The 17,866-nt window shown below is 44.1% G+C and overlaps 1 protein-coding gene across 1 annotated transcript in view; it reads left to right on the top strand.

Annotated features, from left to right (window-relative positions):
- The window catches only part of TTC4 (tetratricopeptide repeat domain 4), a 36,277-nt gene extending 19,104 nt beyond the window's left edge, over positions 1-17,173 (top strand). The window contains exons 6-10 of the mRNA XM_047788997.1: positions 2,242-2,328; positions 4,864-5,081; positions 5,653-5,734; positions 14,030-14,112; positions 16,145-17,173. Of these exons, the coding sequence (XP_047644953.1) occupies positions 2,242-2,328; positions 4,864-5,081; positions 5,653-5,734; positions 14,030-14,112; positions 16,145-16,247 (573 nt within the window). The 3' untranslated portion in view covers positions 16,248-17,173. The remainder of the gene's footprint in view (positions 1-2,241; positions 2,329-4,863; positions 5,082-5,652; positions 5,735-14,029; positions 14,113-16,144) is intronic.
- The last annotated feature ends 693 nt before the right edge of the window (positions 17,174-17,866 follow it).

The following is a 17,866-nucleotide window of genomic DNA, read 5'->3' as shown; positions in this document are numbered from 1 at the left end:
TGGGAGTCCCAGGACAGGAGAGACAGACACAAAGGAATATCTGAGGAAATAATATCTGAAAATATCCCAGGTTTGATGAGAAAGTGAAGAGACAACCCCAGAATGGGAGATAGTATTTCATACCCTCTAGGAAGGCTCTAATTTTTCAAGGAAAATAACAAATGATAAAGATGTGGAGAAACTGAAACACTCATGCATGGCTGGTGGGAATATAAAATGGTGCAACCTCCATGGAAGGCAATTTGAAAGTTCCTCAAAAAATTAATGGTAGAATTGCCACATGACCCAGCATTTCCACTCCTAGGTATGTACCCAAGAGAAGTGAAACCAAGTATTCAAATACTTGTACATAAATGTACATAGCAACATTATTTATAATGGCCAAAAATTGAAAACAATCTAAATGTCTATCAACTGATGATAGATAAAATGTGGTATGTCCATACAGTGGAATATTATTCAGTTGTAAAAAGGAAGGAAGTACTGATACATCATGCTACAGTGTAGCTGAATCTCAGAAACATTATGTTGAGTGCAAGAAGGCAGTGTATAAAAGGTCATATATTGTATGATTCCGTATATATATGAAACATCCAAAATAGGTAAATCTGTAAAGATCCCAGTTCGCAGGACTGACAATAGCAAATACTGGAGATGTGGAGGAATTGGAACTCTCATACATTCCCAGTGGGATGTAAAACTGTACAACCACTTTGGAAATCAGTTTGACAGTTTTGTATACCTTTGATCCAGCAATTTTACTCCTAGGTATCTACCTAAGAGAAATGAAAACATGCTTATGAAAAGACTTGCGTAAGAATGTTGATAGCCTATTTTATTCATAATAATCCAGAAACAGGCTTTGTGTCCAACAGTAGGAAGATAGGTAAAATGTGGTATATTCAAACAATGGAATATGACTTGGTAATGAAAAGAAACCAACCTATCAGTGACTGCAAAGGGGTATGAGGATATGAGGGAGCTTTCCAGGGGATAGAAATGTTCTCTGTCTTAGTTGGAGTGTTGATTTTTTTTTTTTTTTAATAAAGGGCAGCAAACTCCATAGTTCAGGGCTCCTGTGACCTGGGGGTCATAGAGGCTTTATGTGGCCCAAACTTCAGGTAAGAAGCAGGGAAGCCACACCCACCCACTTGTGTCTGTAAATCAGAAGAAAAACAACACGGGACAAAATTCAAGTCATCCTTAATCATCTACCTTATCATTCTCTAATGTGGACCAGACACTGGTTAGTGTGGCTCAGCTCACTGTGAGGGCAGAATTGCACATAGTTGTAATAGTGTACATGGGGTGGGGTTTGATTACTCTTGATGGTGTGATCAAACTTCCTAACTGCAGAGAGGGCTTTTGCAGTTGCTTTGGCAGACTCGATTGGAGAAGTCATGGCCAAGAGTTATCAGCCCTTGTTTCTTGAAAGGAGCTAGACTCTTCATGGGGGGGGGGGGGGAATCTGTGGGGCTTCTCTGGAGAAGGTAAGGGTGGTCGTGCTATATTTTAGAGCAGGGCTCATGAAACTGACCCACAGGCTAAATCCACCCTGTGTCCTCTCTTTGTACATTCTGTGAACCAAGAATGTTTTTCACAAACAAAACCCGATAATATGACAGAGCCCATACATGGTCTGCAAAGCCTAAAGTACTTATTATCTGACACTTTACAGAAAAAGTTGGCTGGCCCCTATTCATCCACAATCCTGAGGGTAGGAGTAGCATCAACTGTTTTTTGGGTAGATTAGCCAGAAGAGGAAATGGAAATTTTCTGTGAAATGAAGCAGACTGGTGGTATTTTTCTCTCATGGACTATAGTTGTCAAAAGGCAGAGCCTCTGGTAAGTTCTTGGCCTGGGTTGTTCCAGTGTAACCCTATATTCCAGCCATAGCAGAAAGTTAAAATGCCCCGTGGGCCCTGTGTCAGTCCATCCACCAAGAGTGCCCTTTCTCTTTCATCTGGTTTCTGTCTAAACCCACTTCCAGGTGGGGCAGCATCAGTCCCTCCCTACTCTGTGTTTCCTAACCCTTGATGGACACAATGAGGGTAACATATAGCAGACCTTTTACGTGTCTGTCCCCCTCAGTAGACTGAGCTCTTTGGGTGGAACTGAATCCAGCCTCGGGTATGCCTTGATGTACAGGAGCCTGGGTTGAATAGAGACTGGAAGTAGTTATTTGGGATCAGAAGAGGAGGCAAGTTCCCTAGAGCTGATGCATCTGAATTTCACTTTCAGCGAACTGAACAGAGGGATATGAGGAAAGCAAAGTTGAAAGAAAAGAAGGAGCAGAATCAGAATGAGGCTTTACTCCAGGCCATCAAGGTGAGTCTTCAAACCTTAGGCCCTATGGGTCTTGTGAAATCCCCTAATCCTGAAACCTGTTGGGAACCTTTCTAGGGATGCTTTGCCTGAATTTTCTGTCTGCTTTTGGTGAAGTGGTGTGACAAGTCAGACCCCCTGTGTTCAGTCAGCTCTCTGACTTGTGTGTCTGTGTTGGTCTCAGGTAACATTCACTGAATAGTTGCCATGGGTTAAAGATTCTCTAATCTTCACAGTAGCCTTCTGAAGTAGGCTCCTGTTTTGGTAGATGATTACATTGTCTCAGGGAGATGAAGAAACCTCACACAGCTACTTTTTCAGAGCCAGGTCCTTGCTCTTAGCCCCTGTGTTATACTGCATCCTGAGAAGGCCTGAATGTTTAGGATGTTGCTCTTGTAATAACCACACAAAATTCTACCTCCCCTTTCCTCTCTTTCTGGCATTTTAAATGAATATAGTCTGATTTTGTTTTCACCTGGATACCCCAAAGGTCACCTGCTGAGCCTTGGATTCACAAGGGAAGTAATACTTGGCTGTGAGGTTTGGGGATGGGTTCTTTGTTTGATTCTTTGTTGAGTTAAGTTATTTGCCTATTTAAGTTACTTGTTGACTTTGAGAACTTCACACTAAGATGCACTCCAGTTGTCCCTCCTGGCAACAAGAAATCTCTCAACACATTAACAGACTAAACAGAAGGGAATACTCTAGAGGGATATAAAATGTAGAACATTGGAATGCCCAGACATTTGCATACACACCTTCTTTTGGGTCTCTCCTTTAACTCTGCATCTCAGACTTCAGTGTAGGTAAGAATTACTCTCAACGGTAATATACACAAAGCTGTATATACGGTATTTTAATCATTTAAAGCAGGGTCAGCAAGCTGTTGTCAATGGCTCACGGCATGCCTGCTTATGTATGTGTTATGTACTGGTGGCTGTTTTCATACTTACAATGGCAGAGTTGAGTAATAGCACAGAGACCATTGGGCCTGCAAAGCTTAAGTATTTCTTGTGTGACCCTTTAAGGGAAAGCTTGCCAACTCCTGATTTATGAGATACCATCGAAGTAATTTTGATTACATGTAATTTTCCCCTTGGGTGCTAGCCTTATGAACCTCCACACAGCATACGTAAGAGGTGACTTTACTTTTCAGACCTTTGATTTATCCTTATTTCCATGAGACAGTCAAGATTAAGCCAGCATGTGAATTATATTTAGTGTCCATGTCCTGGCTAAACTGAGACATTTGCCTTTTTTTTGGTCTTTTTTTCTTTTTTTTTTTGTCTTTTTTGTTGTTGTTGTTGCCATCTCTTGGGCCGCTCCCGCGGCATATGGAGGTTCCCAGGCTAGGGGTCGAATCGGAGCTGCAGCCACTGGCCTACGCCAGAGCCACAGCAACGTGGGATCCGAGCCGCATCTGCAACCTACACCACAGCTCACGGCAATACCGGATCCTTAACCCACTGAGCAAGGGCAGGGACCGAACCTGCAACCTCATGGTTCCCAGTCGGATTCGTCAACCACTGCGCCACAACGGGAACTCCTTTTTTCTTTTCTTTTTGGTCATTTTAGGGCCATGTGCTCGTGGCATATGGCGGTTCCCAGGCTAGGGATCAAATTGGAGCTGGAGCTGCTGGCCTATGCCACAGCCATAGCCACAGCCACGCTAGATCTGAGCCACATCTGTGACCTACACCACAGCTCACGGCAATACTGGATCCTTAACCCACTGAGTGAGGCCAGGGATCCAACCTGTGTCCTCATGGTTGCTAGTCAGATTCGTTTCTGCTGAGCCATGACGGGAACTCCTAGCATTTGCCATTTTTGTACCTTCCACTCTCTGCATCTTTCAATACTTTTTTTTTTCTTTTGTTTTCTCTTTCTTTTTAGGGCCACACCTGCTGTATGTGGAGGTCCCAGGCTAGGAGTCTGCTGCACCTGCTGGCCTCCGCCACAGCCAGAGCAACTTGGGATCCAAGCCTTATCTGTGACCTACACCGACGCTTGTGGCAACACCATATCCTTAACCCACTGAGTGAGGCCAGGGATCGAACCTGCATCCTCATGGATACTAGTTGGATTCTTAACCCACTGAGCCATAACAGGAACTCTGCATCTTTCTGTACCTTTGCACATGGTGTTACTTGGCTGTTCCTTGGGGTAGAATGCCCTTCCCACTCCCTCCAGCCGGTACTTTTTCTGCCTTTCAGAATCATTGTTCAAGGCCTAGCATTCCTCAGTCACCTGCAGCCCCCAGGCTGCATGAATTATTCATGATCTGCAGTTCCACCACTTTACTTCTTCCCTCATGTCACACTTATTACCACATTCAGCTCATCTCTGTGACAGAGTCTATGTGCCCAGTAAAGGTGAGTTAAACAGATGATACCTGCTCTGTGCCAGGCCTCAGGGATAATGAAGCTGAATCATGTAGAGCTGGCTCTCAGGGAGCTCGCAGTGTTTTGGTTTCTCTTTTTAGTAAAAGGGGTTTGCATCCTTCCATGTATAATGTATGTGCTTCTGTCCTTAACACAGGCTAGGAGCATCAGGCTAGTCTCTGAAGCTGCTGGAGAAGATGAAGATTCGGCCTCAGAAGGTCTCGGTGAGCTTTCCCTGAATGGGCTCAGTTCTGAGAACCCCTATGGAGCCAGGCTGAGTGTAGATGACCAGGGCAGACTGAGCTGGCCTGTGCTCTTTCTGTACCCGGAGTATGCCCAGTCGGACTTCATCTCTGCTTTTCACGAGGACTCCAGGTACTTCCTTCCCCAGGAGCCCTCTGCTTACGCTTCTGAGCTTCCTGCTGTCTCAGCAGGACAGATAGATAGATTTTTGGTTGAGGAGGGAAGAGAATGGTTTTAGAGGGTTTTGCACGGTTTGGTTTTCCATAATCTATCCCATAGCTGATTTCTCCTTTGACTAAGTAGCTTTGCAGTGACAGATACTTTCTCACCTTCATACTAATATCATGTACAGTGTCAAGCACTGCTAATTCTCTCTGGTGAGAGATGAAGTCATTAGAGGTAGTACATGCATAGTAATTGAAGAGTGTATTAGGAAACATATAACTAGCTATTTTAACATGTGATTTGATAGGGTCAGTGTGGGAATGTTGTTAATCTTGAGTCCATTTAAAGAGAATTACTGTATCATAAGACGACTAGTGATACGCACATTTTGCGCACTGCTCTCAAAATGCATTAATCCTGCATTTCATGATTTATACATTCTTAGTATCTCTGTGATTTGGTGTCTGGGGACTGTGGTGTGTGAAAAACAGATCATGAGTTATTGATACCCAGATTAATTGATATTTTATCTCCTTAGGTTTATTGATCACCTAATGGTGATGTTTGGTGAAACGCCCTCTTGGGACTTAGAGCAAAAATACTGCCCTGATAATTTAGAGGTAAGAGTTTTATTTTGTTCCTCCATGAGAATTGGGGGAGCAGAGGAACAGGGGATGCGGCTAGAATTCACTGCCCTTTTTAAAAAAATTGTGGTAATACATACAGAACATAAAATTTACCATTTTAACAATTTTTAAGTGCACAGTTCAGTAGCATTAGGTACAGTGACCTTGTTGATCACACCACCGCCTGTCTCCATTTTCATCTTTCTAAACTGAAACTCTATCCCTATTAATGAAAATAGCGAGTTATTTTCCCTCCCTACTCCCCAGCCCATGGCATCCACCCTTCAACTTTCTGTCTCTGAATTTATCTGCTCTAGGTGCCTCACTTAAGTGGAATCATACAGTATTTGTCCTTTTGGCTTATTTCACTTGGTATAATGTCTTTAATGTTCATTGTGTTGTAGCATGTCAGAATCCTCTTCCTTTTTTAAGGTTGAATAACATTCCATTGTTGCAACTCTAAAAAAAAAAATCGCAATTTATAGAACAAAGAATTTGTCTTCTGGGAGTTCCCATTGTGGCTCAGTGGTTCACGAACCCAACTAGTATCCATGAGGATGTGGACTGGATCCCTGGCCTTGCTCAGTGGGTTAAGGATCCAGTGTTGCCATGAGCTGTGGTGTACGTTGCAGACATAGCTTGGATCTGATGTTGCTGTGGCGTAGGCCAGGGGCTACAGCTCTAATTCAGCCCCTAGCTAGTGGGATCCTAACCTGGGAATCTCCATATGCTGTGGGTGCGGCCATAAAAAGACAAAAAAAAAGAATTTGTCTTCTAACTATTTGAGAGTAAGATGCCAGCTGATGCCCTCAGTACCCCTGAATACTTTAGTGTCTATTTCCTAAACACAAGGACATTTTCTTTCATAATCCCAATCAATCATCAAAATTGGGAAGTTAACTTTGATACACTACTAACCAGCTAATCTTCAGACTCCATTCTGTTTTCACAAATTTTCCCCCAGCAATGTCCTTTTTTTTCTTTTGTGCATTTAAAATTTTATTTTTTTAGGAGTTCCCGTCGTGGCGCAGTGGTTAATGAATCCGACTAGGAACCATGAGGTTGAGTGTTCGGTCCCTGCCCTTGCTCAGTGGGTTAAGGATCCGGTGTTGCCGTGAGCTGTGGTGTAGGTTGCAGACGCGGCTTGGATCCCGCGTTGCTGTGGCTCTGGCGTAGGCTGGTAGCTACAGCTCCGATTCGACCCCTAGCCTGGGAACCTCCAATATGCCGCGGGAGCGGCCCAAAGAAATAGCAAAAAGCCAAAAATAAATAAATAAATAAAATTTTATTTTTTTAATTCAGTGAGTTTTATTATATTTATAGTTGTACAACCATCATCATAACCTAATTTTAGAACATTGCATCCCAAACTCCCAGCCCATGTCTGTCCCCTAAGCTCTCTCCTTTGGTAACCATTAAGTTTTTCAAAGTCTGTGAGTCTGTTTCTGTTCTGCAAATAAGTTCATTGTATCCTTTTTTTTAGATTCCATGCATAAGTGATAGCATATGGTGTTTGTGTTTTTCTCTTTTTTTGGGCATACTACTATTTTAAAAAAGTTTTAATTGGAGTATAGTTGATTTACAGTATTCTGTTAGTTTCAGGTATACAGAAAAGTGATTCACTTATATGTAGTTTTCATTTTACGTTATTATAAGATATTGAATATAATTCCCTTTGCTAGAGAATAAATCCTTGTTGCTTATATAGTTTATGTATAGTAGTTTGCATCTGGTTTTTTCTTTTTTTGGCTTTGTAGGGCCACCCCGGGGAATATGGAGGTTCCCAGGCTAGGGGTCGAATTGGAGCTGTAGCTGCTGGTTCATACCACAGCCATAGCAATGTGGGATCCAAGCTGCATCTGCGACCTATACCACAGCTCACGGCAACGCCGGCTCCTTAACCCACTGAGCAAGGCCAGGGACCAAATCTGCGTCCTCATGGATGCTAGTCAGGTTCATTTCCACTGAGCCACAGTTTGTATCTGTTAATCCCAAACTCCTAATTTATCCCTCCCTCTCACCCTTTCCCCTTTGATAGCAAAGTTTGTTTTGTGTTTGAGTCTGTTTCTATTTTGTATGTAGCTTCATTTGTATTATTTCTTTTAGATTCTACACATAAGTGATATCATATAATATTTATATTTGTCTTTGACTTACTTCACTTAGTATTATCTAGGTCCATCCGTGTGCTGCAAATGGCAATGTATCATTCTTTTTTACGGCTGAATAATATATGTGTGTGTGTCTGTGTATATACGTTTTCTTAAGCCAGTTATCTGTTGATGGGCACTTGGGTGGTTTCCATATCTTGGCTATTATAAATAGTGCTCCTGTGAACAGTGGGGAGCATGCATCTTTTTGAATTAGAGGTTTTTTCTTTTCTGGATATATGCCCAGCAGTGGGATTGCTGGATCATATGGTAGATCTGTTTTTAATTTTTTAAGGAATCTTCATATTGTTTTCCATAATGGCTGCACTAATTTACATTCCCATCAACAGGGCAGGAGGGTTCCCTTTTCTCCACACCCTTTCCAGCATTTATTATTTGTAAACTTTGATGATAGTCTTTCTGACCAGTGTGAAGAATACCTCATTGTGGTTTTTGATTTGCATTTCTCTAATAATTAGTGACGAACATCTTTTCACGTGCCTCGTGGCCATCTGTGTATCTTTAGAGAAATGTCTGTTTGGGTCTTCTGCCCGTTTTTGATTGAGTTGTTGGTTTTTTTGATACTGAGTTGAATGAGTGGCTGTAAACTTTGGATATTAACCCCTTGTCGGTCACAACATTTGCAGATATTTTTCTCCCATTCTGCAGGTTGTCTTTTCATTTTGCTGATTGTTTCTTTTGCTGTGCAAAAGTTTTCATGTTTGATTACATCCCATTTGTTTACTTTTGCTTTTATTTCTTTTGCCTTGGGAGACCTAAGAAAATATTACAATGGTTGTGTCAAAGAATGTTTTGCCTGTGTCCTCTTCTGGGAGTTTTATGATGTCATATTTAATATTTAGGTCTTAAAACCATTTGATTCTATTTTTATATGTGATGCGAGGGACTGCTCTGATTTCCTTGGTTTACATGTAGCTGTCCAACTTTCCCAGCACCACTTACTGAAGAGACTGTCGCTTCTCCATTGTATATTCTTACATTAATTGAATGGAGGCGTGTGGGTTTGTTTATTTATTTGCTTTTTAGGGCTGCACCTGTGGCATATGGAAGTTCCCAGCCATAGCCATAGCCACAGCAATGCCAGATCTGAGCCGTGTCTGTGACCTACACAGCTCACGGTAGTGCCAGACCCTTACTTAACCCACTGAGCAAGGCCAGGGATTGGACCCGCATCCTCACGGATACTAGTTGGGTTTTTTGCCACTGAGCCATAACCGGAACTCCGGGGTGTGTGGGTTTATTTCTGGACTCTGTTCTGTTCCATTGATCTCTGTGTCTGTCTCCCACCCACCCTGCCCGAGTACCATCATGCTGTTTTGATTACTGTAGCTTTGTAGTATTGTCTGAAATCTGGAAGAGTTATGCCTCCTGCCTTGTTTTTTTCCCCTCAGGATTGCTTTGGCAATTCTGGGTCTTTTATGGTTCCATATAAATTTTTGGATTATTTGTTCTAGTTCTGTGAAAAATGTCCTGGATGTTTTGATAGGGAATTGCATTAAATCTATAGATTGCTTCAGGCAGCATGCACATTTTAACAATACTAATCCTTCCAATCCAAGGGCATGGGATATCTTTATATCTCTTTCAGTCAGCAATATACTTTATCGGTGTTTTATAATTTTAAGTGCTTAGGTCTTTAACCTCCTTGGTTAAGTTTATTCTTAGGTGGGTTTTTTTTTGTTTTTAGCCGTGGTTTTTAAACAGGATTTTTTTTTCCACTTTTTTATATTTTATGTTAAAGAATTGCAACAGATTTCAATATATTAACTTTCTGTCTTGCTTCCTTGCTGAATTCACTTATTCTAATAGTTTTTGTGTAGAAACTTTAGGGTTCTCCATATAGAGTGTCATGTTATCTGCAAGTAGGGACAATTTGGATACTTTTTTTTTTTTTTTGACAGCGTCATCAAGTTTATTACACAATTTTCAACCTATCAGAAAGACAAACAAATCACCAACAACAGGGGGACGGGGCCTTGACCTTTTGGAGGATTGGGCTTTTTTTTCCTTTTGCTATCAGGAAATAAAACTAAAAAATGTGTCATTGAGTAAAAACAAAACAAAAATGGGGAGAAAAAAAATTCTCCGGGTAAACGGCTTTTCTGGTATTCTGTATATCTTTTTTCTCCTTAAACTGTCACCGTACTTGGTTTTTTCTACATTAAAAAGACACCCGGAGCTGCTCTTGTTGATAAGCACATCACTTAACACTTGGCCGGCTGGGCGGGGTGCCATATTCTGAAGTGGAGGTGGGGATGGGGTTGGGCGACAGGGGAAAAAGAGTTACAAACCTGTAGCCTCTGTCCCAAGGGAATGTGCCTCTCCAACCCTGGGGAGGGGGCTCCCTCAGTGCCGCGCTGAGGGCTGTGTCAGAAACGTGCAGGGAACAGAGGGAGGGTTCAATCCAACTCAGTCTCCCCTCTGAGCCAGAAGGGTCTCTGGTGACCCTGCAACTCACACGCCACGTCTCATGTTAGATGTCATGTGCCCTAGAGATGCATGCAGAAGTAGCATCCGTCGCCCCATGGGTACTGCAGGACCCTGTTGCTGCCGCTTCCTCCAGCAGCAACCACATCACAATTTGGATGTCATGGGAAAAGCAATTCCATTTGCCTGTGTAGAAAATGACCCCCAGAGTGGTGGTCTTTAGAACTCTGAGCTGAGCTCATTCAAGTCAGGCTCCACTTCTTCCTTGCTCCTTATCAGAGGCAGCAAGTACCTCCAGGCAGAGCAAGGGGAGCTATTAAGTCAATAGTCAAAAGCTGGAAAAATACCAAATTTGTGACTTTACCTACTAGTGCCAGGTTACAATTTGGATACTTTTTTTTGTCTGCTATGCCTATGACTTCCATTACTATGTTGAATAGAAGTGATGAGAGTGGGCATCCTTGTCCTATTCCAGAATTTAGTGGGAAGACTTTTAGCTTTGCACAACTAAATATTATATTAGCTGCGAGCTGTCATGAATGGCCTTTGTTATGTTGAAATATGTCCTCTCTGTGCCCACTTTGGTGAGAATTTTTATCACATCTTGAATTTTCCAGATGCTTTTTTGGTGTTTATTGATATGAACACATGTTTTTTGTCCTTCCTTTTGTTAATGCAGTGGATTACATTGATTGATTTGCATATATTGAATCATTCTTATGACCCTGGACAGAATCCAGCTTGATCGTGGTGTATGATCCTATTTATGTGTTGTTGAATTTGGTTTGGTAATATTTTTTGTTTTGCTTTGTTTTGCTTTTTAGGGCCACACCTGCAGCATAGGGAAGTTCCCAGGCTAGAGGTTGAATCGGAGCTGCAGCTGCCAGCCTATACCACAGCCACAGCAACATGGGATCTGAGCTGCACCTGCAACCTACACCACAGCTTACAGCAATGCTGGATCCTTAACCCACTGAGCAAGGCCAGGGATCAAACCCACGTCCTCATGGATAATAGTGGGGTTTTGTTACCACTGAGCCACAACAGGAACTCCTGGTTTGATAATATTTTGAGGATCTTTGCATCTATAATCATCAAAGATATTGACCTGTAATGTTATTTTCTTGTAGTGTCTTTGGTTTTGGTATCAGGGTGATGGTGGCTTCATAGTATGAATTTGGGAGTTTCCCCTCCTTTTCAACTTTCCAGAAGAGTGTGAGAAGGACAGGTATAATTTCGTCTTTGTATGTTTGGTAGAATTCTCCAGTGAAGCTGTCTCGTCCTAGAATTTTGTTTGCAGGGAGGTTTTTTTATTAATTTTTTATTCATTTTTATTTATGTCTTTTTAGGGCCACACCCATGGCATATGGAGCCAAAGCTGGTGGCCTACACCACACCAGATCTGAGCCACATCTGTGACCTACGCCACAGCTCACAGCAGCACCAGATCCTTTAACCCACTGAGCAAGGCCAGGGATCAATCCTGTGTCCTCATTTCTGCTGAGCCATGATGGGCACTCCTGCAGGGAGGTTTTTTAAAAAACAGATTCTATTTTATTTCCACTGCTTGGTCTGTTCAAATTATCTATCTTCTTGACTCAGTTTTGGCAGGCTTTATGCTTCTAGGAGCTTAGTAGCCATTTCTTCTAGCTTGTTCAGTTTGTTGGCATATAACTGTTCATAGTAGACTCATGATTTTCCATTTCTGTAGCATCATTTGTTACTTCTCCTCTTTCATCTCTTACTTTATTTAGGTCCACTCTTTTCTTCTTGGTGAGCCTGGCTAGAAGTCTGCTTATTTTGTTTCTCTTTTCAAAAAACCAGTTCTTATTTTTGGATTTTGGTATTTTTCTGATTCTGTTAGGTAAGTAGGTTAGCTTGTTCATTGGCCATTTCTCTGGTTTTTTGAGGAAAGCCTGCTGTATTGCTATGAACTTCCCTCTTTGGAACTGTTTCCTGTAAACTCAATTTTGTGTCTTCATTGATTTTTGTCTGAAGGTTTTTTTTAAATTTCTCCCCTGGTTTCATGATTGACCCATTCATTTTTTAGTAGCATGTTTTTGTTCTTTTCCCATTTTTTTCTGTGGTTCATTTTTACAGTTTCATACCATTGTAGTCAGAAAAGACACTCGAAATAATTGCTTTCCTCTTAAATTTGTTGAGGCTTGTCCTAGTAGGTGGTCTATCCTAGAGAATGTTCCATGCCTGCCTGAAAAGAATCTGGTTTTTTTGTTTATTTTGGATATAGGGTCCTGTAGATATCAGTTAAATCCAACTGGCCTGTTTTGTCATAAAGTCTTATAACCATTGCGTCTAAATCTTTATCTTGGCATTTGAATTGTCTTTTTTTTTTTTTTTTTTTTTTTGAGGGCCAACCTGCAGAGGTTCCCAGGCCAGGGGCTGAATCAGAGCTACAGCTGCTGGCCTACACCACAGCCACAACAATGCAGGATCTGAGCCATGTCTGCAACCTGTAGGACAGCTCACAGCAACGCCAGATCGCCAACCCACCGAGGCCAGGGATCTAACCTGCATCCTCACGGATGCTAGTGAGATTCGTTCCCACTGCGCCACAGTGGGAACTCCTGTTTCCGTGTAGCTTTGGCCTGGATTGTGCGTGTTTGGAACATCAGAGCAGCAATGCTGTGGTCTTGTTGCGTCTCATCACATACACATGATTTCAAATGTCCCGTTACTGATGGTGTTCACTTTTACTCACTTGATTGAGGTAAGGGCCTGCTAGGCTTCTCTACTATAAAGTTAACCTTTTCCCCTTTGTAGTTAGTGTTTTACAGGGAGGTACTCTGAATGATCTAAGTATTTCACTGTTCATCAAACCATCCACTTAACTTGTTTGTAACAGTGGATTTATGGTTTCCTGTTTTATTCATTGAGGTGTAATCTCTTACTATGATATGTTATGCTCAGCTTGTCTCAGGTTTGGGCTGTGGGAATGCCTTCAGATTTGCTTCTGTGTCCTTTCGATTTGTCTCCCGTATCTTAAGCACTTCCTTGCTTCCTGTCACAAGATGTTCCAGGCTCGAACTGTGCTTTCTTTGCCCCAGCTCTAGAATCAGCCTTTTTTCCCAAGGAGCCCTGGTTCTTTTTAGTAGAAAATGGTATTTTGAAGTCAAAATCTGTGTAGCACGAGGGTGAGGAGAGGGCTGCTCACTGCTTCAGTGCCGTGTGTGTGTGTGTGTGTGTGTGAGAAAACATGAGCTCTCACTGGTTTCTCCAGTTATAATCCCAACACCATAGGACCTCTTTTCTCTCTTCCCATATTTCTAACAGTGGCTTCTTTTATTCTTAATAACTTATTTTATCAATCTCCCCATATTTAATCCCCCTCCTGTCATCATGCCTAGCTGTGCTGAAGCCCCCCGCTTTTTTTTTTTTGATTTTTAGGGCCGTACCTGTGGCACCTGGAAGTTCCCAGGCTAGGGGTCGAATCAGAGCTACAGCTTCTGGGCTTCTGGCCTATACCATAGCCACGCCAGATCCAAGCCTCATCTGCAACCTACACCACAGCTCATGGCAATGCCAGATCCTTAACCCACTAAGCGAGGCCAGGGATCAAACCCACAACCTCATGGTTCCTAGTGGGATTTGTTTCCTCTGAGCCACAATGGGAACTCCAGTGCTGAAGCCCTTTATTCATATCTTTACTCTTGCTCCTCTGTTCCTCTTACAGGTCTACTTTGAGGATGAGGACAGGGCAGAACTATACCAGGTACCTCCCAAGAGCACCCTCCTGCAGGTGCTGCAGCACCCCAGGTGAGTAGACCCAGGAAAAGATGCTCAGGCACCTTCCTTGGGATGCAGCCAGATTTTTGTTCCACTTCTGAGTGTTAGCCTTGTACGGGGTCCTCTCCCTTCAGCTCTGAACACACAACTGAGAGCAACTTAGGAGACTGGCCTGGGCCAGCAGCCAAAGAGGCTGCAGTGTGATGACTCGGCCCCCTGCACTGCAGCCAGGACACCCTCAGACTGGGAGAAGTGAACAGAGCTGGTTGGGAAGGAAGAAGCTGCCTGACTTTTGTACACAGAAGCTCCTCTTCCTGATTGTGCCTGGATGCCTGATACCATCATCTGGAAACAGCAGTGCCTCTTGAAGTCAGGCACCAGCATTTACTGGCTGTGTGACTCTGAGGCTATTCCCTCTTTAAAATGGGGATCATTACTCTTGGCCTGCATACGTCTCAGGTATTTGCAAGAGTAGGAGCCCATGTACTCTGATAAACTAAAGGGGTGGTCTTGCTGTGAGGGGGAGTCTTTGTTAGTCACAGTGGCAACCAGATGGATTTGGCAGTTGTCTCTGTTCAGCTTTGGGGACTGGGGGGGGGGGGGTTGGCCATGTTCCTAGGTTATAAGGGGATACCCTCAGTAGCTTTCTTAGTTGACTCTTGGCCTACTTCTAAGCTTTGAGCAGAGCACATGTCTTACATTTAGGCTGAGAGAGTCCGATGCACTAGGGCAAAGGGTGAGGTGGGAAATGAGGCTGGAGGGCGAGGTTACGGCCACATGCAAAGGCTTTGAGCAGGGTTCCGTATCCTGATGGTGTATGGAGCCCCAGAGGCTGTTTAGGTAAAACTTAGCATGTGATGTACAGATCTGAAGTGTACTCTTCAGTGGTGAGGCCTGAAGTAGGGGCAGGGATGGGGGAGACATTGCAGAGGCAGGTTGAATAGGGGCCGGGGATGTGTTGACTGACTCGGTGGGGGGGTGTCCAGCTAGTCTTGATGCTTCTGCTTTGGCCTGGCAGGCAGCAGGTGGCAATTTCTTCAAATATCATTGATGAATTGTCTTGGCAGTGTTTTTTTTTTTTTTTCCCTAGCCCCAAATCTCCCTTCTAGTTCATAGACAGGTTTCTAGCTGTTCGTTTCTTTCTGTTGTTAGCAAACTACCCAGAATTCTTTAAAGGCCTGAGGTCTACCCTACACCATCTCCCCCAAATGGAGAAATCTAAACAGAAAGCTGACTGATTTGTGGAGGAAAACCAGTTTCGTTCTCCCCAGACAGTATAAGTGCATTGGAAGTGATTACTTTTTAAATGACTAGCATGGGCAAGAGGCTACCTAGCACAGGTTTCTGGCAACTTCAGGCCCTGAGTTGGGTGCTAGGCCAAGATAGAGGCCCTGCTGTCCAGATTCGAGCTCCCTGGGCGATGCTAACATCCCTCGACCTGAGAAGCCAAGGCCCTGCCTGCCCTCCAGTCTGCCCAACAGCTGCAAGCACCTTAGTGACCTGCACCTCCTGGCTTTGGCTCCCTCCTGCCCCGTCACTAACGCTTTTCCAAATTAAAGCCAGCTGAGACACGACTGCTTTCCAGAAGCCCTTCCCAATTCCCTTTCCATAGAGGGAATGATATCCCTTAAAGGCTGACACTGTACCTCACAGATGCTTCTATAGTTGTGCCCTGCTGTCCTGGTTTATTTACTGCCCTCCCCTCAGTACCTGAGAGCTGGGATGGTGGCTTTTGCTTGTTGTTTCGTCTGTTTTCTCAGCACAGGGCCTGGCTTACCCTGGGCACTCACTGTTGAATGAAGGAATGAAAGCATGGTCTCATTTCATGTTTAGCCACAGACATACATGATGCTACAGGACTGGCCCAAAGGTTCTGGCTTGGTTTTAAGGGGCAGAAGGTCATGCTGATTTGCAGATTAAGAAACCAAACAAATAAATGTGCTACCTTGCATTTGAATGTTGACTTATGCCCAAAGGTTCACCTTGAATGTTGTTGGGAACGTCCGTGGACGATTCAGATTGCAACTCAATGAATCCCTCTCTTTTGTTGTGTTCACTGCAGGTGCTCTGTAAAAGCCCTGACGCCAGCATTTCTGGTCTGCGTAGGATCCTCTGCTTTCTGCAGGAATTACCTCCGGGGGCGAAAGGTGCACCAGATAAAGTGATCGGGTCAAGCTGTGGGAGCCAGGGCTCTAGATCTCCCTCCGCCTCCGCAGCCTGGAGTCCAGTACACTTGAATCAGTGGGTCCTACTCCTAGAATCTAGCACTTTATTTTTGTCACCCTGAGGACAGGCCTTCCCCACATCGTGGTGGGGAAGAGCTGCCAACTTCCAGAACTGCAGCCTTTCTGGTCAGAGTGCTAAGCTCCCCCTGGTCTTCACTCTCTTTTTTTTTGGTTTGTTTTCAGAGCCACACCCATGGCAAGTGGAGGTTCCCAGGCTAGGGGTCTAATTGGAGCTGCAGCTGCCAGCCCACGCCACAGCCACAGCCACACCAGATCCTTAACTCACTGAGCGAGGCCAGGGATCAAATCCACCTCATGGTTCCTAGTTGGATTTGTTTCTGCTGCACCACGATGAAAACTCCATTCTCCTCTCGATACAAAACTGTGTGCCTTGGTCATGACACCCTTGGACCCAGCGGCCTCCAGCCTCCATCTCTGACCTGGAAAATGCACTGGCCTGCGGAAACTGACTCAGGATCCAGTGACATGGTTCTGAAGCTTTGTGGAGTCAGAGGCCTGGAGAAGCTAGGCCTCACACTGCACTGTACACAAACCAAGCGTGTAATGTAAGGGATTAGAGCTGAGACTCGGGCCTCCCATTGTTTCATGAGCACAGCAGGCTGCTCTGTGGGGATGCTATAAATGCCTTGGGATGAGAATGGGGCCAGGAAGGGGGTCCTGTTTCTGCATCTATAAAGACCTCCACACCAGGGTCTTCCAGAACACCTAAACAGTTTGCCAGTTTTACTGATCTCTGCCGTATGGAGAGCTGTGACTGTTCTTGGATGGTGGCTTTGAGTTTCTCTCCAGTTTCCACATTTTAGGATTTTGTGCCTTATAAACTGGAAAATCTTTTTGCATGTTGAGTCACTGTCATGAGTTGTATTTTTGTCTACAGCTATTTGCTCTTCCTCATTCCTAGAGGATTCCGTATATCCTTACCTGGCAGTGCCTACCTCGTCCCCTAGGGAGGAGTGCCCTTCCTCCGCACGCCTGATGGAAAGGGACAGGAGCGGACACGTCCAGATGGAACTTAGAGCATCGTGTGGTGGGCTCATGCTCTTTTCCCTCAGCCATGAGAACACTTCCTGAGGCGCTGTTTCTTCAGCCCGGGTGCCAGATGCTGAGACAGTGGAGCAGAGCTCAAGTAGCTGGCCTGCAACCATGGGCTGTAATCTGAATGAGAAGTAAATCTTGCAGTAGTAAGTGCTGACACTTTGGGGTTTTTACTATAGTGAGGCTAACTAATACATCAGAAAACTGAATCCAGCTGCTGCCCTTAAGGTGGACTGACTTGGGATTTGGTGCTGTGTGCTTTGCCATCTTTGAAGGGCACTTTGCTGTGGAATATTTACAAAGAACCAGGGACCTTTCATTCCAGGTGCAGGTCCTGCCTGTGGCTTGTGGCCCCCAATCCATCCTAAGTCTGGCTTGGCCACACCGAGGCCATCCTCGCACTTCTCAGCTAGACCCTGCACGTTGTGCCAGAGGCTCACATTTAGCCAGCAGCAACCCTAGCAGGTGCCTCAGCAACTGCTGTGCTCTTGTGGGGCAATGCC

Source organism: Phacochoerus africanus, chromosome 8 (assembly GCF_016906955.1).
Source record: "Phacochoerus africanus isolate WHEZ1 chromosome 8, ROS_Pafr_v1, whole genome shotgun sequence".
Taxonomy (NCBI): domain Eukaryota; kingdom Metazoa; phylum Chordata; class Mammalia; order Artiodactyla; family Suidae; genus Phacochoerus; species Phacochoerus africanus.
The sequence above is the reverse complement of the archived record's forward strand: the minus strand, read 5'-3'. Positions and strand labels throughout refer to the sequence as shown.